Raw genomic sequence first — 27,040 nt, forward strand, 5'->3', positions numbered from 1 at the left:
CACAAATGTAGAGGATGGCAGAGAAACTACTCATGTGAATTGAGAGAATATACTACAGAGTAAGAAACAAACTACATATGTGGTATAGTTCGGGTGGGAAAACCGAAGGGCCCTGAGTTCAATTTTTGAAAAGTGAAAATGGTTATTGATGTCAGATATGGTCTTTAGGTCTCATGGCAGTTTTATTTTCTTAGACTGTTTCTACTTCCCAATAATTGTCAGAATACAGAAGTAGAAAGCAGTTTAAATAGCATTTCCTGCCTTGCAAAAATTGCATGAACAAGCCGAGTCTTAAGATCAAACAGTCATGGGGCTTTACTTCAGTAATCCATTGTCATTTTCCTAAGTGCACGCCAGTGCAAGTCTGTGAATTTGTCCATCTCTGACGGTAAATGTGTTACAACTAATCGCTTTGAAATCGTGTTCGTATTAAAGTGTTTGGGGCACTGTTAGTTAGGGGCTGATTTACGCAGACTCCTGGTTTCTCTCTTTCTAGATTTCCGAACATTTCTCCTTCTCAGAGCAACATGAAGTGTTCATCACTGCCAGTGCAGAAGAAATTAGTTGAATATTCATTAGTTCACTTTTTTTTTTTTTTTTTTTTTTTTGCCAGCTCTGGAAAAGAAATTTGAAGGGGGAAGAAACTAGACCTTCAATATTTTGGATAGGGTGCATTTTGTTTCTCTGCATGATTACTGCTTCCTAGGCCAAAAGCCAGGAGGTAGAATTGAATTTATCCTAATAGTAATAAAGAGTGTTTTATATAATCCAGTGTATTACCTTAGGTTATATGACTACTATAGCCTCATAATAGATCTCTCTGTTGCCACTTTGTGCCATTAGCACCTATTCTTCCTACAGTAGCCAGAGTAATCTTCTACAAATGGGAATCTTATCATGGCTCTCCCTTCAAGGGCTCCTCATCGTGCTTAGCCCTTATCATCATAATCTGTGATCAGGCCCTTATCTACTATTCCCAAGTAATCAACTGTGACTCTCCCTCTGCTCACTTAGCTCCTTGTCAAGTTGGGATGCTTTATTACATATGTAAATCTCTTTTTTGTGTATATTATTTGGGTAAAAATTGGAAAGCTTTCAGATCAAAACCATGTGTAGGTTGGCTGCTTATTCATGGTTCTGTCATCAGACTTGAAAAGACCTATTATTTAAAATGGATGGTGAGTGGATATTTGATCTGGGAGTCCTTAGCTCTAAGTTATATACCAGCCTACATTTCTTTGGGCTTAGTGTTTATGAAACAGTTATAAGAGTTTGGATGAAAATATAAATGGTATGGAAATACAAGGTAAGACGTTGGAATGTCTGTGTGTCATTATCCCCTTGGTTTTCTAACCAGCCTGTCCCAAAATTTTAGGGATCTTAGACGGGCCATCTCTCTTGGGGTCTGAGGATCTATGAATCATAGGTTTCCCATTTCTGATTATATTTGGCCCATCAAGCTCCAATCCCTGTCCCCCAGAATTAAATAAGAAAATACGTTTAAGGATGCTCTTTTTGATGAAAACCTGTAATAAGCATAGATCCAATTGTTGCATTTTCTAGGCGAGACATTAATGGTGACAGTGTTGACTGGACTTTTTCCCTCTGATACTGAATTTGTAAAATTATTACCTTTAAAGCCAAGCTCATACTTAATAGTTTCATTTTCTTTTTGCATCTCCCTTTGGGTTTCTTTGCCTCCTGGGTAGAAATTTTCAAGAATCACAGTCCTTAGGAGATTTAAAACTAGAATCTCTTAAGTTCAAAATTTGCAAAATACAGGATGGGGCAAAAGTAGATTTATAATTGTTCATATGGAAAATCATATAATAGCAAATAATACAAGAATAAACTCTGTGGTCCTCATACTCACAACTATAAACCTACTTTTGTGTCCCACCTTGTACACTGGTTCAGAAAAAAAAGAGGCTATTCTACCCTTCAAATAACATAATTTTTCATGTGGTATGTTCCCTGAAGTTCATGTTATATAACAAGAACATGAAATCTGTTATTGTATAAAAAATGAAAAACTGAACAAATGTTTGTAAACATTTGAATAGAGAGACAGTCATCCATCCCCCAACCCAGTCTTCTTTCCTGCATGACTTATGGATCTAACCCATGAGGTGCCTGACAAAACTGTCAGTTTTTAGTCTGTGAAAGTCCCTACTTTTGGTTTTTAGAGTATGTGGGGGACTTTTACAGATTTTCTCTAAGTGATATATTGGTAGGGCAGCAAGAAGTTTCAAGTTGACAGCCAATCAGACCTTTTGGCTAAGTCATCATTTGGTCCCTAAATTATGTGATTACTCCTTATTCTTTAATTTCTCTCTAAACAGCAGAGGAAACCTCACTACCTATTCTGAGTGCCTGAAATGACAGAATCTTTTATGAATTTTTTTCTTTTGCTTTGGTAGGTTCTTCATGTCCAATTTCCTCCAAGATAGTACCCAAATTAATTGTAGATGATACTTGAGAGTTTTTATTATTTTGAGTGCTGAAAGGTGGGAAATAGTCCAACAGTTGCAAATTTTGGTTAATGACAACACTATTTATCTGTTTACTAGAGGCCCAGTGCACAAAATTCCTGCATGGGTGGGGTCCCTAGGCCTGGCTGGTGATCAGGACCAATCAGGTTACCTGCCTCTCCCCCCGCCCTCCTTCTCTTGCTGCCCGTGTCTGCCTCCACCCACCCCTGGTTCCCTGTCCCAGCCCGGGGCCTGTCCCCAATCGGGTGGTTGGTACCTGCTGGCTATCGGGAGAGACTGGGAGGCTGGCTGGCAGGCCCCATCGGTGATCGGGGCCTGCAGGCTGGAGGCAGCTCCTGCGTTGAGCGTCTGTTCCCTGGTGGTCAGTGCGCATCATAGCGACCGGTTGTTCTGGTCATTCTGTTGTAATGGTCGCTTAGGCTTTTATATATATAGATAAGGGCGATGGTGACCTATTTCATTAGCACCGACTCTGGGAATTGTGGCAAGGCTGACTGACCTTTTAGGTTTGGATCCACTGTGAAGAAATCACTGCCCTTGGCTGTACGAAGCTTCCATAAATGTGAGCTTGTAGGAGAGAATAAGTGAAGGGGAGAAAGCTTTGAGTTTGAATGCAAGACAGATAGACCATCACATTCCCTTTCTTTATGCTTCAGAAGTTCACCTGGACCCCTACCGAACGTGGTGCCCCGTCGCAGACTGTCAGACTGTGTGCCCCGTTGTGTCAGGTGACCCAGGACAGCCTGTGCTGGTGGAGTGCCCTTCCTGCCACCTGAAGTTCTGCTCATGTTGCAAGGATGCTTGGCACGCCGAGGTCTCCTGTAGAGACAGTCAGCCTGTCGTCTTGCCAACAGAGCACGGGTAAGGAAAAAAAAAAAAAGTGGTATTTGGGATTATTCACTAGTTTTCTCAGAAACACAAAATATGTTGCTTGGAGAAGGAGTTATCTTGTGATGGAATTTAGAGATTCATTATTTGCCTGCAACACTTTCTGAGAAGTGTCTCAAGACTGGTAAGTTGTTAACAAAGACTAACCCACAAAAGCATTTCTAGAGGGATTTTAGTTATTTACCCCGGAGCATCTTTCAGATACTGCTGAAATTAGAGTTTGTTTGAGTTTTGATTTCCCTGTAGTTAGAGAGTCAGATGGTCCACTGGTTCTCAGTTGGAAGTATTCGCTTGTCCACAGCCATTTGCTTGATATCAGAGCCGCCAGCGATGGGCATACCTCATTCTTCCTGATTGCAAAGTGTGCAGAAATTATCTTCTCCCCTAACTAAATTGCCAGCTCCTGAGGTGTGCCAATCATATCCGGGAGAATACAGCGGCAGAAACAGCTGTCAGTATAGTACCGTGCTCAATTCGTAGGTGCTAGAGGAAAAGAGCTTATCTCTCAATACTTGATGCTTTGAAAAGGTGGCACCAAGGTTGAGATTCTGCTATGATGAGACGCAATTAAATCTATGCCTTTCAGTAGGGAGGGTTTTATGGCAGCCACAGGGCCCGGAGTGAGAGGCCTTTGTATTTGATCCCTTGCTTTGCTCGAGGCTATGGCTGTTCTGCACCAGCAAGAACAGAAATGCCAGTGTTGCAGTCCAGTTGGCTTAGCCCTCGGCGCCCTGAGAATGTGTGGAGCCATTCTTCAGGGACAGCAGTGCTACCTGGCTGTGATACTGTGCTTGAATCTCAGACCAAACAAATCAAGAGGGAAAACAGATCCTGTACACAGAGAAGGCATGTGCCCTTTCAGCCGGTGCCTCCTCCATTTTCACTGCCACCACCGTAAGGTCCCGGGTGTCACAGGACAATGTAAAGATCCCAGAGGGAGAAGGACTGAGTTCTGACATTGTCACTTGGCATTCGTGTGACCTCTTGCAAAACACTCAGACCCTATGGGATGTTTCTCTATTTGAAAAAAAAGGGGGAGATAATTAAAATAGTAACTGTCTCACTGCTCTATGAGGTTATTGTGAGTACCAAATTCTGTCATAGTTTTTATAACACTGTGAAGTGGGTGTCTCTGGGCTGGGTGTGGGTTTTGTTGAACAGTAGCTGAAGTGCTGCCCAGTGCTATGGCTCATCTAGCCTTTCCTGCCACCACCCCCCCCCCCCCCCCCCGCTTCTTTTCTATGTCCCTCTGAGCTGTGACCCTGTATTGGCCTATCCGTCTGTTTGGAGCAGGTCTTTTCAATGACATTGGGCATTTACTTTAAAGTATTGATTATTGACTCCCCACAGTCTCTTTCATTTGTTTATTTAAACAGCTTATTAGATGGATTATCTATGCCCCGTCAGATCTTGAGCTAGTTTTTCTGCTGTGTAGCAGACTTCTTGCACTTTTTATTCAGTGTGTGCTCAGAGAATGAAATACTAATTGAGCAAAAACAATGAATTAAATCAGTTGTGGAAAATACGACGATATAATCCACTCAAAGCCAAAGATACTAGTAAATGAATTAAGGTATTTTTGTTTTGTTTTGGGTTATCTGAACAACTAATAATTTCTGTCACACCTATTTTTACCCCCACCCTTTTCCTTGGGGGTGAATTAAGCACAGATAACAAAGAGTTCACTACCTAAACATCAGGAGCCTTAGGAGATCCAATTGCTGGCCATAAAATTGAGTTAGAAGGGCATTATTTATCCACTAGAGGCCCAGTGCATGATTGAATCATGCACGTGTAGGGTCCCCTATACGCTTTCGCTTTCGATCACAGGGGAGCTGGGTGCCTGTCCGCTGGTGCACCAGGCCTTTCAGAAGCCTCCACCCCGCCGGAGGCTTCTGAAAGGCCTGGTGCCTGAGTGGACAGGCACCCAGCTCCCCCACTTTTGATGGTCCGCAGTGAGACGTGAGCTCACTGCCCCAGAGGCCCCTTCTGTGCCGCAGCACAGCCATGGCACAGACGCTGAGCTCGAGTCGCCAGCGCGCGAGCTCAGCGTCCCGCCGGCCCAATCGGCCACCCCAGCCACCCCGAGTCCCGCCCCCCCTGCGCCTCCTGGCCAATTGCAAGCATAGCGAAGGTACGGTCAATTTGCATATTTGTCTATTATTAGGTAGGATTATATTTAGCTTATTCTTACCATGGGTCTGGTTACTGTACACCCTGTGGTACTGACTTTTTAAAAAATCAGGCAGCATTCTCCATTCCCACCCAATAATTTCTCATCCGCTGTGTTTCTAGGGCCCTCTTTGGGACAGATGCAGACGCCCCCATTAAGCAGTGCCCATTTTGCCGGGTTTATATCGAACGCAACGAAGGCTGTGCTCAGATGATGTGCAAGAACTGCAAGCACACGTTTTGCTGGTACTGTCTGCAGAACCTGGATGTAAGTTCCACATGGAAGACTCTCTCCCAGCATCTCTCTCCATACTGTACCTGTGCAACAGCCAGTGTCCTACAGCCTTTCCTTTCAAAATATTGAGCCTGCTTTTGTCCTGCCCCCAAATTTATTTTTTCTTAATGAGACTTCCTGAGCCTGCTACTTTAGATATCCATAACACCTCTCTTTGATTACCTTGGGTATGTCACCTTTGCTTTAAAAGGCAAGCTTTTGTTTTAGGGACATTTCCTGCTTTGGGGGCATGGTTTCATTCTATTATGTAAAGGACTGTTCGTGTATTAGTTTTATGTTGCTATTTTAAAAAAATTACCACAAAATTTTGGCTGAAAATGACACAAATTTCTTATCTTTAGCTCTGAACATTAGAAGTCGAATGTGGGTCTCACTGGGTTAAGATCAAGGCGTCCTCGGGGCTGCATTCCTTCTGTAGGCTGTAGGGGAGAATCCATCTCTTGGCCTTGTCCAGCTCCTCGAGGCTGCCTGCATTCCTTGGCTCGCGGCCTCTTTCTCTATCTTCCCGGGCTGCAACATCACATCCCTCTGACCCTTATTTTATAGTCATAGCTCTCAGAGTCATTCCCTTTGACCACAGCTGGGAGAGCTTCTCTACCGTTAAGGACCAGTGAGACTAGATTGGGTCCATCTGGACAATACAGGATAATCTCCCCTATGTCAAGGTGTTAATTTAAACACACTTGAAAGATCCCTTTTGCCATGTAAGGTAATGTTTTCACAAGTTTTGGGGAAATGCCATAGGCATCTTTAGGGGCGCCCTTGTGCTGCCTACTGCCATTAGGTTGTTTTCCTCTTTTTGAATTTAAAGAAAAAAGCCATTCAAATCAATGGTGCCTCTCAAGTAACCGTCTCATTCATTGGCATGACAGAGGTATTGCTACTGTTTTGTCATGGTTCCCTTCTAGACAAAGAGGTTTGGTCTCATTGTTCTTTTTCCTAACCATACATGAAGCATGTCTTCTCAAATTCAGGTGGAGTTTCATTCAGTTCTGTGCTAAGGCTAATGGTAACCTCAGAGTTAAAAGATGGTGTAAAGGATTGCTGAGAATTCATTCTACTGTTTTCAATTATAGTGTTTTAAAGCCTAAGTTGTTTACAGGTATTCCCAATTTGGGCAATTTGGACCTATAAAATATGTCCCTATCAGTGTAAGCCCTCAGTCATGGGTGGGTGGCCATTCTTTTATCAGTTGTCCATATTAATTGTTCAGTTTGCTTCAATTCAACAAGTGAGTCGTGTAGTGCTTTAGTATCATACGCAGTTGCAGAGTGAGTGTGCAGTTGATACAGGATGCATGCTGGACCCCATGTGCCTGGTTTTTAACTGAAAATTTGTTAAGTTGTTTAGGATGACATCTATGAATAAGAATCTTAATTAGTTTTATGTCAGTGTTTCAAGAAGAGGTATAAATTGGGGAGAAGAAAATTGACATCTTAGTCTCTAGAAGCTTAGCAGTTCAGGTTGAGAGAAATGTTTTCATTCTTTTAAAAAAATTCTATTATACTCCTTGGATTACCATTAAATTTGATAGTGGAGACCTCTTATAAATCCAGAGGTGTGCTATTCTAGAAGAAGATTTGATGCTTTACAAATGGGAGAAGTCTTTTTTTTTTCCCTCCATGTTTCACCAGAATATTAATTGGGTTCAGATCCACAAGCAGGCTGAGCCCATGAGGTTCTCTTTAGGAAGCCAGAATATAAGGGAGTAAATGTGTGCGCCAGATCTCTCCATCCTTTGGCCGAAATGTGTTTGTGGCATGGAGTTGCAAGAACACACTGTTCCATCACTTGACTGTCCCAGGACTCAGAGACTAAACGGCCCAGATGCCAGGTGGCTGGATACACAGCATTGTTTTCTGGTCATTGTTCTCTGTGACCTCATTTTCTCTGTTTTAGCCAGCGGCATTGCCTTGTTGGTAACGATGTTTTTCTGTAGACAAGTGTTCCATGTCAGATGTGGTGTTGATCCTTGTTTATAGGGAAGTTGTAGAGCATAGGTTTAGGAGAAGGGTGATTGTCCAAAATCCAGTCCCTAGACAGACACCAAACAAAGTGATTTTGAGTTTTTCTCAGGCATTGAGAGTGTTCCTGCCTTGATCCTCATCCCTGCTGTTTCAGAGGATGAAGTATTCCTGTAACTGCATAAAGCTCGGTGTTCCTTCTTTTGGGGGACGGTTTAAATGTGTATTAAACCAAGCTTTTCAATGATACCCACCTATAGTGTGTAAACAAATGTACATGTAAGTAAAAAAACCTTTTATATTAGAATTAATGGAAAAAACTAAACTCTTATATTAGAATTAATGGAAAAACATTGGCATTTCACCACTCCTTGGGCCGATGCCATGGGGCCTTGTTATAGTTAAAGAGTTCAAAGGAAAACCAGGAGTTTAGCTCAACTCCACCTGTTAGGATGAATTTCAAGATAGATAATTTCTCCACATTATAGTAGATTGGGTTATAGCAGAGCAACAGTGTAGTTTTTACATTCACAGATTGGCTGAAATTGTGCAAATTAAGCTCCTCTTCTGGTAGCTCCCTTCCTTTTACCATTAGTAAGATATGATAGACCACAGTGGTTACAAAAATAGATAACTCATAGAGTAATAAATATCTACAGTTAGCAGAGCACGAACTTACAAAATTTTCCTTTTTCCATAATTAGCAAAATATCATAAGCACGTTCAAGAGGTACAGTCAGCAGACTTCAGAGTGGTGAGAGAGCATTGGTAAAGAAAAAAACGCTCAAGTACAAAAGCCAGTGCAGGAAGTGAATACAGATGAGAAACATACAAAAGACAGAATCCTAATTCTTCACCTCTGAATGTCCTACAATTTTCCCTTTATGAATCTTAAAAGGAATACTTTGTTACTTATGTACAAACTTTAAAAATGGTTAATCATGAGACAAGCAAAAATTGAATAACTTAATAGTAGCACTAAAATCAGTGAAACCTGTAGCGTTTTGTGTGCTTTCATATATACTTCTGTGGATGGGGCTTTATAATGCACCAAAAATATTTTGTTAGAGTTTTTAAAACTCCCACAAAAAACTGTTTTACAATCATTTCAGATATGGGGGGGGGGCGGGGGGGAAGTCCCAAACTGGAAAATGAAAAAGGTCAAAATCTCTCACAGTGACTGAAAATCCATGAATATACGTGTCATTCTTATGTGCCCTTAACACTTTATCAAGTGCTCTGTAAGGTAATTGTAATGCTATTCTGAAAACAATCTCATTTAAGAAGACACAGTAATTTTTATTCTAACTCTAGAATTAAAAGTACTTATCCTTCATAATAAAAAGGCAATATGCAAATAACCATCACTCCGCTACGCCCACGATTGGGCGGTGGGAGGCTGGGGGGTGGGACTCGGGGTGGCATATCCGGCCATTGAGAGGCGTGAGACTCCCGCCCCCGCCTCTCAACGGCTGGATTGGCGGCCGCTGAGGGGGGCTGCCTCGGACACCCTGGACACCCAGCTCCGCTGCCATCGGAGGCGGGGAGCCGGTTGTCTGCACCCGGATCCCCTGCCCAGCTCCGCTGCCATCGGAGGCGGGGAGCCGGTTGTCCGCACCCGGATCCCCTGCCGTGCTCCCCTTCGTCAGCGCCTCAAGCCCCAGCAGCAGCGGCAGCGGCTGGGGATGAGCTGGTGATCCCAACAGCCTGGCAGCTCAGTGGCGGCGGCGGAGGCAGCATTGGGCCTGGGGACTGGCGAACAGGCAGAAGATGGCCCTGATCGCAGGAGGCTAGGCCTAGGGACCCTACCCGCACGATTGAATCGTGCGCTGGGCCTCTAGTTTCATATAATATGTGTTTCAGCGAGTTTAGTATCTACTAGGTTGTACTTGCTGGTATCACCTTAAAACTTCATCAAAGCTGCATGGCAGACGCGAACTGTAAAAGTTGAGCACTAACACTGCCGCCTTCTAATTGCTCAGAGGGAGGGAAGGGTATCCTTGAGCTGTCCCTAAGGTCACTTCAGCCTAGACCAGTAGCTCCTGGAAACTTTCACAAGGGAACTTGCCCCCCAAATATCTATAATCTAATGTGTTTGGGACTGGCTAGGTTAAATAAACAGGTTCCACAGACACACTAACATACACTCTACCCCTTCTCGATGCAGCTTTCCCCAAAATTTACTTGACCTTGCCAGGGAACACCCAGAACCACCACTGGATCTCAGGACACTACTTTCCTAGGGAACACAGGTTGAGAAATGCCATTCTAAACTATATTGTATAAAGCAATGGCTCTAAAATTACAGTGAACATCAGAAACACATGGAAGGTATGTTAAAGCATAGATACCATGCCCCACTTCAGAAGTCTGCAGTGGGCCCGGGGAACCTGTGTTTCTAAGACAGTGAAGCTGATGGAGTGAGGACCACACTTGGAGTGGTGTCCACCTAGACAACACCCCACACAAACCTCAGCTGCAGGAAGCTCTCCTATGGCCTCAGGAAAGGTTGCGTATGGCATTTGCCACTATCAATTAGCTCGTCAGATCAGCCCACTGACGTCTTAGAAGGTCTGGGGCACCTTGGTGGGGTAGAGGAGCACTTTACTTGACCCCTTCCCACCAGGTGACTAGGCACAATGACTGCATCTTAAAAGAGGAATAATAGCCCTGGCCAGTGTGATTCAGTGGTTGGAGTATCGGCCTGCCCGCCAGGGGATCACCATTTCATTTCCCGGTCAACAGCACATACCTGGGTTGCAGGTTCAATCCCTGGCTCCGATTGGGGCACATGTGGGAAGCAACCAATTGATGTGTCTCTCTCACATCCATATTTCTCTCTTCGTCCCTTCCTCCCTTTTACTCTCTAAAAATCAATGAAAGATAAATATCACATGATCTCACTCATATGTGGGATATAATGATCAACATAATTTGATGAACAAGAATAGATCCAGAGACAAATGGTAGAGGACGGAGGGGGGGGGATGGGGTGGTTAGAGAGCAACCAAAGGACTTGTATGCATGCATATTAGCATAACCAATGGACACAGACCCTGGGGTGGTGGGGGCTTGCCTGGGGTGGGAATGGCTGGAGGGGGAGGGGGTCAATTGGGGGAAAAGGAGACATATGTAAAACTTTAGACAATAAAAAAAAAAGTAATGGAAAAAAATCAATGAAAACAGTATCCTTGGGTGAGGATTAACAAAAAATAGAAATAGAGGAATAATAGTGGCTCCCTCTCAGGGGATCTGTGAAGCTTAAAGGAAACTAACAAAAAGCATCAGACAAGTGTTATTAATCAGAAGAATGTGTCAGTCACAGTAGTTAAATCCCAGATGAATTTTCTGTCTTTTGCCACTACTGAGCCTTTATGAAAGCACATTTTGGCAGCTAATGAAGAGAAAAGAGGCAAAAAAAGAAAAAGAAAAGAAAACACAGTGAGAGGAAGATGTATAGTGGATTACTTTATTAAAAATATCTAATTGCTTAAAAAAGATAAATTCACAATCAAAGCTCTTAATTATGCTGGCTTTGAGATAGTGTTTAAAAGTTATAGTCTATTGATCTTTGAACATACTCGCTCTTCTATTCTAGCATGTTGTTGATGCTGGTTACATTTTAACATCAAGAGAATGTGAAAAAAAAGTCTTGTACTCAAATATGTATGAATTAGATCTAAAAAATTTAGTTGAGATAGTTCCAGTCCACAGTGGGAGGATGCGGTATTCCTAATCTGCTTTGGGTACCTTGGCGACTTGTCCCCTTCAGTTATGTTTTCTCTCTCCTCCCAACTTCAGCATCCACTCTCCACTCTCTAGTCTCTAAATTATCCATGCACTCAACTGTGTCCCATTTAAAAATGGGTATGTAACACTCTTCTCAAGTCTGCATCTTTCCCTTGCAGCCATTCTATTTCTCTTGTCCCTTCGGCAGCCAATAAAGCACACTCACCTCAAGCTGTTGACACTGATACCTCCAGTCATTGCCGAGCTCAGATTGCCAAGTCTGCATCTTTCCCTTACAGCCATTCTATTTCTCTTGTCCCTTCGGCAGCCAATAAAGCACACTCACCTCAAGCTGTTGACACAAATACCTCCAGTCATTGCCGAGCTCAGATTGCCACTTAGCCACACCCCGACTGTGTTCTTCCGAGGCTTCGAGTGACTGCTTTTGGGTAAAATCCAAGGAACACTTCAGTCCTCAGTTCCCAGTTTCTTAGGATATATCTTGATCCATTCTTATATGGTTGTGTTCAACAGCCTGCTTGCCTCTCAGTCTGCACTCTCCCTGGGTAATCTCATTTACTTCTGTGGTTTTTCCTACCCCATGTACACGGATTCCCAAGTCTTCACCCCCAAATTTACATCTATGTAACCAACTGCCTTTTCATCAGTGCTGCTTGGATGGATGTCTCAAGTATCTCTCAAGTTCAACATGTCCAAACTGTGGTCATCGCCTCCCAACAAAATCCATCTTTATGGTGTTTCTCTCAACAAAGCCACTACCTTCTACCCAGTGACTTTCCCCTCATCTGCGATTTCTATTTCCCCACTAGTTAGTTACCCATCTTAATATCTCATGATTGTATTTTCCTCTTCTCCATCTCAACCACTGGCATTTTATCACCTTGTTTACTACAACCATCTTTGAGCTGCCTCACTCATGGTCCTCTCATTTCCTATCACACCTCTGATAGAGCTACCTTTTGATGATAATTGGTCGGGCCATTAATCTCTATTAGACTCAGTCAAGAGTCTCATTGATTATCCTCTGTTTTCTGTTGGTGATATATAAAACTACTGAAATAGAGTCTAAAAATCATGGGCTTGGAATTCCTAGAAGCCATTATTAATAGTACCAGAAAGAGCCTTTGCTTCCACTAAGGTGATCTGATGTGGTTAGTATCCATCTCTCAATTCAAAATTACATGCTTACTGAAACCTTTCTCTTTGTTTTACAGAATGACATTTTCCTCAGACATTACGACAAAGGGCCATGTAGGAATAAGCTTGGCCATTCAAGAGCCTCAGTGATATGGAACCGAACACAGGTACCCTGACCTTAAAAGGAGCATGAGATACACCAGACTCTCAGTGGCTTAGAAAACCTGCCTGCTCATCCTCCCCACTTTACTGCTGCTTACCCATTCTAGCCCAGGAGTGTCTGGGGAATTCTGGGGCAGGGTTAGGGAAAAGTAATGGACCAACTGCCTGGAGTTAATTCATGAGCACAATACTCTTAAAGATAAGTGGAGCAGCAGGGCACCAGAGCAGCCAAGTAAATAACAGTGACTTGTGGAATGAGGGCAGATGCTCTTTCCTCCTGAAAAAGATGGTGGGATGACTTTCCCACAGCCCTTCATGGGGCATTTGCTATGAAAGGCAGTGCTCTAAACCTGACGAGCCCCTGCAGGGGCTTAGATCCCTCTGTACATGCCATGGTGTGATTATGTGATAGGTTCAAAAGGAGCCCTGGTTTATTTTTAATAGTGTTTCATATTTATTAAAGGCTATGCTTCTTTTGAAGGAGCCAGTGTTAATAGGCTAGTAATCATTATTAACATCCTTAGGAGGCTGTTGAGGAAACTCAGGTAGAGAGAGAGCCAACACCAACATTTCATGATTATACTGAGCTCGTGCCAGAGCCTGACTTAGCATTTGGTTTGTTCTTCTCACCTTTGATTTAGTGTCTGGTATCTTCCTGAATTATTCAGTTCAGACCAATGCTGGGGACTGGCTAAAATGTTTCAAAATTGTGACTGTTTTATGTGTCTGAGTTGGCATCTTAGTCAGTTCAGGCTGCTATAACAAATTACTATAGACTGGGTGGCTTAAACAACGGGAATTTATTTCTCATGGGTCTGGAGACTGGAAGTTCAAGGTCAGGGTGCCAGCAGGGTTCGGGTTGGGTTCTGGTGAGGACTCTCCTGTTGGTTTACAGATGGCCATCTTCTCATTGTGTTCTCACATGGCAGAGGGTGAAGAGAGAGGAAGCCAGCTGTCTGGTGTCCCTTCTTCTCAGGGCACTAATCCCTTCATGAGGGCTCCACCCTCATGTCCTAATTTCCTCCCAACGAACCCCATTTCCAAACATCATTATATTGGGGATTAGGGTTTCAATCAGAATTTTGAATCCATAGCTGATGGTATAGTATACATATAGGAAGATTCAACTGCTAAAATATTTTTCTTTCTTTAAATTTCCAGGTGGTTGGGATTCTTGTGGGGTTAGGCATCATTGCCTTGGTGACTTCACCCTTGCTACTCCTGGCTTCCCCCTGTATAATCTGTTGTGTCTGCAAGTGCTGCCGGGGCAAGAAGAAAAAGCATGACCCATCCACAACCTAAAGATCTCTGTTTGTGTCCGCGTGCCACATAGCACAGTGAGAAAGCCCCACATGGTGAACTCGCCTCCTTTTTCTTGCCAAATTTTGGAAGTGCCTCTGTGTCCAGACTTTGAACTTGCCTGCCCACCTGTGGCGTCAGAAAAGGCCAAGCACTGGTGTGTGTGTTCCTGTGTAAAGAGAATCGGGTTCTGCAGTCCAGGTTGTATCTGTGGAGCATGTCAGAAGCTTCGGGTTCTTGGGAAGGAACTAACACAGCATCGTTTTATCACCTGAAGGATCCCATGGGACTGTTCAACTTCCAGCCAAATTCAAGGAGCCTGAATGAACAATTCCATATAATAAAGGTGTTGTCCTGGTTGGCAACATACATGATAATTGAGAAGCTAGAGTCTGTTCTGTGTTGATTTGACTACCCAGGGAAACATGGGGGAAAACCCGTGGATGAGACTATTTCAGGGGAAATTCTCATAAGAGTGATAAAGCAGGCTGCTTATCTCAGGAGGTGATAAGGTGGCTCTGCCTCTGCCAGCTACTGGGCGTGCTTTCCCAGCATTCCCACAGTCACTTGGCAGAAACACAATAGGTTTCTCCCTGTGTGATCTCAGCTTCAAGCAGGAGAAACTGCTGTGCAGAGGAAGTTGTCCCTTCCCAGTAAAAGGGTTTCAGCCTATAAAACAATATGGTCTAATTTAGTCTCTCCTTCTTGGCAAGTATAACTTTTTTAAGGTGATAAACTCTTCTCATAGAGCCAGTGGCTGCTGTCTACAAGCTTGTTTTACATGAAGTATTTGGGTGGAGTGGCAGAGATTCAAAACCTGCATCATAGATAGTAGAGCCCTTTCTTGAGCTCTGTGTTCATACACCCAAAAATTTAGAATTAGACCTAAAAGTACACACCAAATATGAGTATTAAAGTCCATATGTATCTAGAACCCATATAACTTGCTTCCCACCTAGAATTTCTGTCCACTGGGCATGCCTGGATAGATACATAAAATAATGGTGTGTATTATTACACACAATAGTACAACACACAAATGTGTATGTAAAAGCCATTCTGTATTTTCTTCTGTGATAATATTATTTAATATAAAGCAACCTAAAGATTTTTTGCATATTATATATGTAAATTTTGGTTGCAAGTTCTTAACTTACTCAAGTATAGACTCATAAACATAACTCTTTTAAAAACAATATGACATCATGCAATCTCAGTTTGTAAAAATACTGATTGATAATCATGTTATTTACCTTTTTTGTTTTTTGAGAGAGAAAGAAACATCCATCAGTTGCCTCCAGTATTCACCCTGACCAGGGATCGAACCCACAACCTAGATATGTACCCTGATTGGGAATCGAACCTGTGACCTTTAGGTGTATGGGATGATGCTCGAACCAATTGAGCCACACTGGCCAGGTTATTTCTGTATTTTCAAACACAGTTCAGAACAGCTGTCTTCTCAGCTGGGTTTAGTATCTGTTAAGGCAATCTGAATACTTTTCTGTATGTACAAGGCACTGATAAAACAACCCAAATATGTAAGAAATAAAATGACTTGTTTTTCCCATTATACCATAGTCAGATTTTGAATAAACGGGTTTTGAAAGGACAATAACTTTTTCTCCAGTGACAGGATGACATAATTGCCATCAGCAATGTAGCCTGGTGCCTCATGAGAACTGTATTAATGACAGTGGAGAGCTCTCTTTGAAGCCATGTCAGGAACTATCAGGACCTCTGATATGTTCTGAGTAACTGGGTAACTACATTATTAAATTGCTGCTATTCTGGACCTATTATTGCCTATGTAATGGAATGTATCCCAAGTGGGGATATGTATATTTAAGGAACTTTAATTCACAATACTATGTATATATGTATGTATATATATATATAGTACTTTTGGTCATGTATATTTTTATTTACAGTTTGTATAGAACATCAATGAGAACGCTGGGAAAACTTTTGAATGGCAGCCAACCAAAAACATTTTTAATCATTTATTAGAAATTTCTCAATATTAAGTGTCTTTATTTTCCTTTAAAACTCAAAACACTTCAGAAAAAAATCAATGGTCTCTTCTATCAATGTATTTCATATTAGTATAAATGTATATATATATATATATATATATATTTGAATAATTTGCTTTGTTTTACACTGCCTCATTATAGTAAAAGGCATTTATAACTGCTCAGGGGAATCACAGGGACTCAACTGAAATTGAATTTTTGTGTCAAGAATGTCAGTAGTGGCAGGGTACTACTCAGTAAACTCTTCAGGCTTGTTTCCACAAAGAATCTTAAAATGGGCTGATTTTAAGTAACCCAAAAGACTGTTATTAAAGGTGGAGCTCCTGAATTTGGAGTGAAAGTGGAAGAAAATATCTGTGTTATTTCCTTGGAAAAAATGGAAGAAATGGTCTTCTCACAGAGATACTATTATAGCAGAATTCGCTCTTTTGTGTGTGTAGGTGAGGCGGGAATAAGGAATGGGGTTGTTTGTCAAACAGACTTGAAATAACTGGACTTAAGTTTTTAAATGTTGAAAAGTCCTTGGGAAACGGTGACTTCTTCCCTTAATAGCTAAGAGAATTAGCCCGTGTGAGATTGTCAGGATCAACAGGAACAGATTGGTAGGTGAAATCTAAGTATATCTGGTGCATCAGGGTTGAGATGTAAGCCAATCAAGAGAATCATATTTAATAAAAGAGTAATATGCAAATTGATCATCACTCCAACATGCAAGATGGCCACCCCCATGTGTTCAAAGATGGCTGCCCCCATGTGGACACAAGATGGCCACCACAAGATGGACTGCAGGGAAAGGCAGTTGTGGGTGATCAGGCCAGCAGGGGAGGGCAGTTGTGGGCAATCAGGCCAGCAGGGGAGGGCAGTTAGGGGTGACCAGGCCAGCAGAGGAGGGCAGTCAGACATCCTTTGAGGAATCCCAGATTGGAGAGGGTGCAGGCTGGGCTGAGGGACACCTCCCCCCTTCACCCCCCATGCACGAATTTCATGCACCGGGCGTCTAGTTTGTTTATAAAAGAGAGAGCTGACAACTTTGATAACCTAGACTGATGTCATTTTGGATAATTGCCAGTGTAAGGGTTCAACCTTGTCTCCTCCCTTTGTCAGCTTTATCCTTCCCTAGTGGTTCTCATTCTGTATTAGGAAGAAATCTGGATTTGCATGATCATGCTTGGATGTTGTAGCAAAATATTTTTGTGTTTGGAGTTGTAGAGTCCATTTGAAATAGAAATTTAAAAATCCTTCACCAAAATTGGATGCAAGAACTTACCCATCCAGAAACACTATTGGTTGTAATGGCATAACATCTAGCCATTGCCCCTTCTAGGAATTCTTCTTTTTCTTAGGTAGGGAGATGAGGAGGAAATTCATATGGAAGGACATTTTAGAATCTTAGGCATCCTACTGGTTCATGTTTGTTCTGGACTTGAAGTCTCTCTTTTGAAGGAGGTCTTTGAAAAAGGAATGATTTTGAATTTTCTTGTAGCCTGCATCACAAAAATTTTACCTATCCAAGTCTGAAAAATCTAAGTGCTTATTTAAATGTAAATCACTGCTTCTTGGAACCCAAAATTGACTCTTATAAATTATTCGGAATCTAAACATGTATATTATTTTAACCTTTCCTACACAGTGCTTCTAAAAGACTTTCTGTTCATGAATGGATGCCTTTATGTGTATAGAATCATGTATATATGTGTAGCTTCAGAGACAATTTCAGAACGCCTTAGATAAATGATATTTTAAAACGCTATCACAATTGATATCTATAGGCTATTACATCTCATGTTGATTCATAACCCAGAAAGTTTTGTTATGTATTAAAGAAATTGCTGTCATATTATATTTTCCCAATGATTTGAGAGGAAAATAGCTGTTTTAGTCTCTCTAGCCCCAATAAATATGGAGCAGGAAATCAAGTGTGTTAACTCTTGTTGTGCTGCATGTTTTTAGACATGTTTAATTTTATCATCTAAAATGCCAGCCACGTCACTATTAAATCCTAGGCTCTGCAATACCATTTACGAAAGTGACTCTTGCAGCCCTGTTTCTTAGGAGAAATGGGAGCAAATGTAACACCTTCACTTGCTGCAGACTTGTTGTGCTAGTATGTGTGATATTCCACACTGCCAGTGCACAAGCATTAATCATTATCCAGAGAAATAAGCAATAATTGAGGTCTTTGATCATTCTAGTAAAAAGTGCTGCCAGGCATCAAAGTCATTAGTTCTGTAAAACAAGGGTTGGACTACATGCTCTCTACAGTCAGTTCTAATCTTCCACAAGTTTATTAGAGGAATGTGTTTCCTTGTTATGGTTTTTTTTAAAAAGGATTTACATTATATTGTTAATTTAAGGTTATTTCCCTTTGATTAGTATTCAAGGCAGGACTCCCCGAAAGTTGAGTGCCAGGAGTTGGTTAACAACTAGAACTTGTGTTCTTATAAAACTGAAAGCTCACATTCGTATACGGCCTCAATGCCTTTTTATTGAATAGTCTATGCTTCTAATATACCTGAGTACAAAGGTTTATAATTGACTTATAAATTGAAATTCTATTTTCTAATCCTTTAGTTTTGAGGGAATCAGTAACATCACTTGAAAACATTTTGGGTTATGGTTTTTTAATTTGCTTAATCATCTCCTAGAATGTCAACATTATTTCATTTTTAAAGTGTGCTTATTGTTTCCTAAACTTGAATTTTTCATTCCCAAAGAATTATTGAATGAATCACTTTATACAGCAGTGATTTTAATCAACATCTAACCAGCAGACTCATTGCAATGCAAATTATGAATCTAATGAATCTGAAAAATTATAATTAGGATTTTCTGTCATTCTGTTATTTCTACTTGTTAGATAATAGATCTAAGAGGTTTTTTTTAGACCCTAAAGATAGTTTACAAATTTACATTATGAAAAAAATGGTCTTTAAATAATTTAATACTAATGGTAATGCTTTAAATATATTTTACATATGCTTTGTAAAGAACTTGGAGAACAATCCTATGAGATAAATGGAGCAGGCCCATTTCAGAGAGAAAGCAATGGTTTTGTGTTCATGTCTTGCCAAGGGTCACACTATGATGAGTGGCAGCCAGAAAAAGAATGCCAGACTCCTTGACAGTACTGTAATGCTCTTTCATTCGTCAGTAATTCTGAGCTGGCCTTCACTCGCTTATCTATGAATCCCAAGAGAATGTACTTCCCTCTCAATTATTTGCATCCGTGGAGGTATATGTAAGAGAATAATTTATTATTTTGAATAGTCACTTTGTGTTTTGATGTATCTGACAAAGTGCCTAGGGCAGATGGCCACCCCCTGAGATCAAGCCCAGTCACTCCCTGGGGTTCAGCTGGAGAAGGGCAGGAGATGGAAGGTGATTCATTAAATGACTACATGGTGTGTATCTGACTTGCCAATATTGAAAATAGAATTCTACTTACTTCAAATGCCAAAATGTTTGCCTCTTCCACACAAATACAAAATACACTCTCACAGGTTCCTTTTAATGTTTACAATGCAGCAATTGTTAATGCAGATCCAAAGTCTCCTATTAATGTTACCAGCTTGTACTCTAAAGTGTATTTCTAGCCTATCATCACATCAATCGACTGACAGTTTCAACAGCAAGAAATGAGGCTCTAAATAATGAAATTCTGATACGCAAAAAGAGGTTGTACTTTGAGTTCCATTTTCTGCTTTTATGTTTTTCAGTTTATCATTACAAGTTTATCAGTTTTCCTATTTTGTATATTAAAACTAGAGTTTAGGCTTTATGAGAAGGAAATTAATTCTAATAGCCATTTTATTTTGTAGTTCCTTAGTGACCTGGCATGATTCAAGGATATATGTCCTTTTTGGAGGAGTGGATGGGTAGTTAACTTTCATGCTATTGAACACATTCACATAAAATGAACATGAAGGTTTTCTTGAGGTGAGTTGTGAGACTTCTGATGATTGATCAACCTGGACTTATTTTTTGTATCTAAGTCAGTTTGTTTAACTGAAAGCAAATAAGTCCAGAAATCCACACACCACCCTGCATCATGTGTCCTGAATTCTAGCCAGGCCCTGGGACTTTGGCACCACAAGGGCACGTGAACGGAGTGTTGGGGGAGGGTTGGCAAATCTGGTGTCCTGGGTACAGAACAAGTAGGCAGCGTCTTCTGTTCGCTCTGCCCTCTGTTAATACAGGTGGGGTGGGGTAGGGGTGATAGACACCCAGCTTGCAACAAGTTCCAGGCCTGCCTTTGCTCTTGACTGGTGTGTGATCCAGGGCCAACCATTTATCATACAGAATCATTTCATCCATCTTAGCTCTGGCTTAGGAGTAGTGGATGAGATCATGAATGTCAAAGTACTTCTAAGTGTTGTTTGTTAGGAAGTGGGAGGAGAGGGAGCCATTGCAGTACTGTAGGGTATTGTACTGTGCATGCTATGGCTGTGAGTGTGGGTGCTGAGTTTTCAGCCAGACACCAATCCCAAAGGAGATGAGGAGGTTAATAGATTTCAAACTAGTAAAAGTGTGTTGAGGCAGGAATGACCTCAATAAGTAAGTTACCTTTCTAGGTTTACGTTGCCTTTTTCATGAAGAAGTAAACATTTAGCTAAGTTTATGCTCAATTAAAATGGAGGATAAATGGAGAGAAAAATGCAGAATTCATATCAACACAGTATTTGGAGGGAGGCAGAGGTTTACATAAAACTTGGATTTACATGATGCCATTTACTTTCATTTTGCTCTTCATATTACTCTAGAGAGTAGATGTTAATGTGCCCTTTCCCCATTTTACGATGGGAGGTAACATTCAGGGGTAGGTGACATGGCATCAGGTCATACAGTGGGTTGGCGGCAAAGCTAGAATTTGAACCTACGTGATGCCTGAGCCAGCTCAGGACCTCTGAGCATTGTTTTAAAATTTTTTGAAGTGACTTAAAACAAAACATTTATATTAGCCTCAGCTTCAGTACATCGGAAGTTTGGCATCATTTGGCTGGGCTCTCTGCTCAGGGTCTCACTGGGCTAAAGATCCAGGGGTTGGCCAGGTATATTCTCATTTGGGCTCAGGTTCTCATCCAAGCTCACTGGTTGTGGGCAGAATTTAATTCCTTCTTCCACCCTCCATGTGGCCCCCTACATCCTTAAGCCATGTCAAGTCCTTCTCATACTTAAGATATCTTTGACTTCCTCTTCTGCCACATCTCTCTGACCTCTATTATTTTAAACTAGAGGCCCAGTGCATGATTTAATCATGCACCTGGTGCACCAGCTGGCTGTCTGTCCGCTGGTGCCCCAGGCCTTCCGAAAGCCTCCAGCGCGGCGGAGGCTTTCGAAAGGCCTTGCGCCGGCGCAGACAGACAGACAGCTCCCCCGCTTTGGCTTTTGATCGCGGGGGAGCCGGCTGTCTGTCTGTCCGCCGGTGCCCCAGGCCTTCCGAAAGCCTCCGCGCCTCCAGCTCCGCGGAGGCTTTCGAAAGGCCTTGTGCCGGCGCAGACAGACAGACAGCTCCCCCGCTTTGGCTTTTGATCGCGGGGGAGCCGGCTGTCTGTCTGTCCGCTGGTGCCCCAGGCCTTCCGAAAGCCTCCGGGGCAGCCATGACACAGACGCTGAGCTCCCGGCGCCACTGGCGCCGCGAGCTCAGCGTCCTGCTGGCCCAATCAGCTACCCCGGCCACCCTGAGTCCCGCCCCCTGCGCCTCCTGCTGGCCCAATCGTGGGCGTAGCGGAGTGATGGTAATTTACATATTACCATTTTATTATGTAGGATTTATAGTGGCTAATGGGAACATGTTTATGTTTGTCATTTCAACAGGAAATGTAACTTTTTGCTGTTCTGTTTCCTTGCCCTGTGAAACTAACAGTTTGCAGACATGATAGTATCATGTAGAAGAAATCACAAACTCGGGGAAGAAGGAAGAGCAATATTGAGCTTCCTACAAGGGAACCTTTGATATAAAGTTTCAGTTGAACCTGGCATGGCCAAGGTGTTAGCAGCAACCCTGCTTCTGGCTGGCGTTCATGGGAGATCCGCTTGGTCTTCATAGGAGACAGATTTTCCCAAATGGACTTAGAAGAAAGCCTGATCTCATTTTTTAAATTTAAAAACGTTCTAGTATTTTTTAAAATTTATTTTTCAATTGTAGTTGACATACAACATTAATTTCACATGTACAACCTAGTGATTGGATGATTATATACTTTATGAAGCGCTGATCTCTTTTTTTTAAAAAACAAACTTTAAGAAGATTGAGAATCAGATTGAATCTCGTGGTGATTTCAGGAAGGACAACTCTTTTCAATAGCTTTTTAAAAGTACAAGGTGGCCCAGCCAGCATGGCTCAGTGGTTGAGTGTGGACCTATGAACCAGGAAGTCACAGTTCAATTCCCAGTCAGGGCACATGCCTAGGTTGTGGGCTGGGTCCCCAGCGTGGGGCATGCAGGAGGCAGCCAATCAATGGTTCTCTCTCATCATTGATGTTTCTATCTCTTTATTCCTCTCTGAAATCAATAAAAAATATATTTAAAAATAACTAAATAAAAATAAAGTACAGGATGGTGTTTCCACTTATGTCTGACCAATAAAGCAATGGAGTGAACCAGTTGCTGCCTGTTATGAGGGACCTGCACCAAAAGTCAAGGTCATCACCTCCTCCCCTTTCCTGCCCCAGTGCAGGAATACAGACCCTCACCGATGCTTTAGTGGTTTGGGACTAGAATGGCTATTCCTCTGACTAGAAATGGAAGACCAGAGGTAGTGTGAGAACTCTACTAGTCCCTCGTGGCTTTGGACAATTAATCTCTGTCTCAGTTTTCTCATCTAGAAAATTGGAAGTGATTCTTTTCTGGGTCCAATGCAAATCTAACTTTTTGTGTAAGATGGCAAAGATAACCAGCACCCACAATGTGACCCAGTCCATAAGAATAGTTAGCACAAGGGAAATTCTTATTAGGTGAGAAATTGGTAATTGCCAGAAGAAGCTTCCATTTGCTAAATTATGGATAATTCCAGAAGCATGTGAAATATATTACCGGTTTACTTAAAATAAACAAATCCCAAGAACAATAGTTGAACTTCATGGTTTATTTATAGTTCTCGATGGTTGAAAAAAATTTACAACAAAAGTTGCTTGGGAAATTTCCAGGGACATGTCCTCTAGTACTTATATTAAAAACATCAGAACCTCAGCATCCTTATTTGAAGCACACAATGGACTATTCTGAATGTGTCAGTCTAAGGAGTCTTTTTAACATTCAGTTACTTGTTCTTGATTAATTTTTCTGGTACACATTGCATGTTCTGTGAGTTGAAACAAAGTTAAGGTAATAATTAAGGTAATATGCATATGTGTTAATAGATGGTATATAGTATGATATATATATATATATCTATATATATATAGACACACACACACTCAAGTTGACCAATAAAGCAATGGATTTGATTAACCAGTTGCTGCCTGTTGTTGAGGGGGTTTGCATATATAACTCTGTGTGTGTGAATAGTTGAGTGTATGGATAGGCATATCTACTTAGGTACAAAGAAATTATCAGACTTAATAAATTTTATTTTCAAAAGTAGAACACAAAATTATTGGATTTCAAAACAGCAAAATAAAAAGTAAAGGTTAAATATTAAAAAAATTTGATTTTGGAACTAAAATGTGTTTACTTTTCCATGTATTACTTGAAACCTACAATAAATTGTACTTACAGATAATTGCTTCCACTTGTGACAAAATGTTTCCATTTAGGGCTTTTAACATTTGAGAGAAGAAGCATTTCATTTTCAGTGGTCATACTAAAATTCACTTCTAGTATCCCTGTCTAATGTCACAAATATATCATAACCAAGGAAATAAAACAAAGACTTGAAAAAAAATCTTCAGTCTTAATTCCTATTACCCATTAAACATTTTAAAAAATATTTATTGTTGAAAGTATTACATATGTCCCCTTTTCCCCCCATTGACCTCTCTCACCCCTCTCCCAGCCCCCGATCTGAGACCTTCACCACCCTATTGTCTGTGTCCATGGGTTGTACATATATGCATATGAATTCATTGATCACTTCCCACCCCTCCCCTCCCTTGCCTTCCCTCTGAGGTTTGACAGTCTATTCATTGCTTCTATGTCTCTGGATCTATTTTGTTCATCAGTTTATGTTGTTCATTAGATTCCACATATGAGTGAGATTATGTGATAGTTATCTTTCTCTGACTGACTTATTTCATGTAGTATAATGCTCTCCAGGTTCATCCAACAGCTGTTGCAAATGTTAAGAGTTCTTTCTTTTTTACAGCTGTATAGTATTCCATTGTATAGATGTACCACAGTTTTTTAAATCCACTCATCTAAAGACCTATACTCAGAAAACTACAGGACGTTGAAAAAAGAGACAGGGAATATATACACAAGTGGAAGAATATACCATGTTCATGGATTGATAGAATCAACATCATTAAAAGGTCCATACTACTCAAAGCAATCTATAGATTTAAATATATTTAAAAAAATAAAATAAAATCATACAATTTTATTTGTCAATTATACCTCAATAAAGCTGAAATATAAATAAATAAGTAAATAAAAAAACTATGTTATTGCATCTTAATATGGAAATGATGAAAAAAACAGAAATGATTGTATTCCTTTCATATTACCCATTCACAGTCTATAGGGCATTTCATTTTAAAGATAACATTGTAAATTACATAAATAAATTTAGTTTCTTAAGATTCATTTTATTTCCTCTAGTACCTACAGTGGATCCCTGGGGTGCACCTAAGCCTGTTTAAGAAGCATGGGCCTATAGCTGCACACACTGAGGAAGGCAAGTCTATTAGGTTTCCAGTCTCATTACGAAGTACGTATTCAGCGCCCTCTTTGTATAAACAAACGTGTGGCAATGAGTTGCCTAAAGTGAGTGGCTTAGTTGGGTTTAGGAAAAAGAACACACTGGGCTATAGGTCCTGCCTGATGCATGCCAGGATGTGGGATGTGGAGGAGGATAGACATGGCTAGAACTTTTTGGTCATGGGTTTACAGAGATGGTAACTGGATCAGGGCTTAGAAAAATAATTAGGATTGGGATTACAAAGAAGACAAAGGCATTACTGAGAGGGGGCATGATGAGAGCAAGGTAGCTTGGGGAGTGAGGAATAGCCAAACTGAGCTGAAACCAAGTCCTTCAGGGCACAGGAGAACCAGGAAAGGTTGAGGAAAAAGACTCCTGACTGCCAGGCTCAGGAGCTGGGAGGGAGCCATTTAAGGTTCTGAGTCTGAGGGGTGTTATGTGCAAAGACACATGTTAGGAGGTTAGTCTGACAGCAGTGTGTTGGCTGAACTGTAAGGGAGAAAGCTTGAAGTAGTATGACCAGTTAGGGGACTAGTGAATTATTTAATGAAGGCCTGGTCCAGAGTACTGTCTGCAGAGAAAGGCGGTGGGAGGTGGGGGGAGGGGTGAGGAGTGCAGAAGCAAATGAGAAAGAATACATACATACATACATGCATACATACATACATGTATATAATTTGATAGCATTTTGGTGGTTATAGAATAAGTGCTTTCTAAAAGTATTCCATTATACAATTATTTTCTTACTTAAACATATTGAGATCAGCGTCTACCCAAAGCCAGCTTAGAAAGGGTTTTGTTACTATGAGGCTTACTTATAGGACTTACCCTTAGAACATTTTTGGAACAAAGCAGAGAATAAATACAATTACTCATAGGGCATGATGAAAGAAGCAGATTGAATGCAGAAAAATTGTATGGGAGATGTATTTCTACTTGGTTTTATAACTTTAGTTAATTCTTATGAAAATAGAGGGCACAGGAGAGTTTCTTACATTAATGAAGTCATTAGTGTTTAAGAAATGCGTTTGACTCAATCACCTTCTTTTTTGGGGAGAGAGAGTCAGGAGCACTGAAGTACACAACCAACTTAACAAAGACCGGAAAAGGAGTTGAATTCTGAAAGTGCTTTGAGGAAGTTAATTGACCGTGTTGTTTTCATTTGCTTGGAAAGGAATTCCCTTTGAAAGCAAAACGAGGTGTGTCTTTCCCCTTACTTAGCTGCCACTCTGTCTTTTAATAAGATAAACTGATGTAATCTTACGTTATATACTTCCATTTTGTATATGAAGAACTAAAGCTTGTAGTGATACCACTTAACTCGGTGATTCTATTTAATAACTGATGATTAGCCCATTCTGCCCTTTGCCCATGGAAACCATTTGCTCTCTGTAAGTCTGACACAATACTTGTTGGAGGCCTGCTGAATACAGCTGAACACAGACACCAGGGACGAGAGAGGAGAAATACAGAATTCTGGGTAATTTGGCCTCCTGTTAATCAATACCCATTATTTTAGGAGACAAAAAGGAATAGCTGCATGTAATGATCAGAAACCAACAAGACCCTCCTTGTAACAAACAGTGGAAGGAGAGCTCAGCACCCCCATGATCTTGCATGCTTGAACTTGATACTTGGGGAGGAAAAGTGAAACTTGAAGAAGAGCTTGGAGATTTTTCCTAAATTCTTCCATAAATATTGGTATATGCAAATATTTCTTTATTGATTTTGTTAATACTTTTGTTGTATTGAGAGGGTGAAGAATTGAGTCATATAAAGAAGTCTTTTAAAATTAAAAACAATCTCTGATTCTCAGAATAATGCTTTTACCTGGTTTTCCCTCAGTTGTTTCTTAATAGCCAGATATTTGTCAGTTTTCTTAGTCTTTTCGAAGAGTGAGCTCTTGGATTTAATAATCTCATTTTGCTTTCTTTGCAATTCATTAATTTAAAAAATATTAACTTTTTCTTCTGCTTTTCTTAGTATTT

At 41.1% G+C, this 27,040-nt stretch overlaps 1 protein-coding gene across 1 annotated transcript in view; it reads left to right on the top strand.

Annotated features, from left to right (window-relative positions):
• The window catches only part of RNF144B (ring finger protein 144B), an 89,187-nt gene extending 70,504 nt beyond the window's left edge, over positions 1-18,683 (top strand). The window contains exons 5-8 of the mRNA XM_079776445.1: positions 3,149-3,353; positions 5,676-5,820; positions 12,776-12,865; positions 14,022-18,683. Coding sequence (XP_079632571.1) covers positions 3,149-3,353; positions 5,676-5,820; positions 12,776-12,865; positions 14,022-14,162 — 581 coding nt within the window. The 3' untranslated portion in view covers positions 14,163-18,683. The remainder of the gene's footprint in view (positions 1-3,148; positions 3,354-5,675; positions 5,821-12,775; positions 12,866-14,021) is intronic.
• Positions 18,684-27,040: the final 8,357 nt, after the last annotated feature.

The sequence above is a fragment of the Cnephaeus nilssonii genome (assembly GCF_951640355.1).
Source record: "Cnephaeus nilssonii genome assembly, chromosome: 7".
NCBI classification, from domain to species: domain Eukaryota; kingdom Metazoa; phylum Chordata; class Mammalia; order Chiroptera; family Vespertilionidae; genus Cnephaeus; species Cnephaeus nilssonii.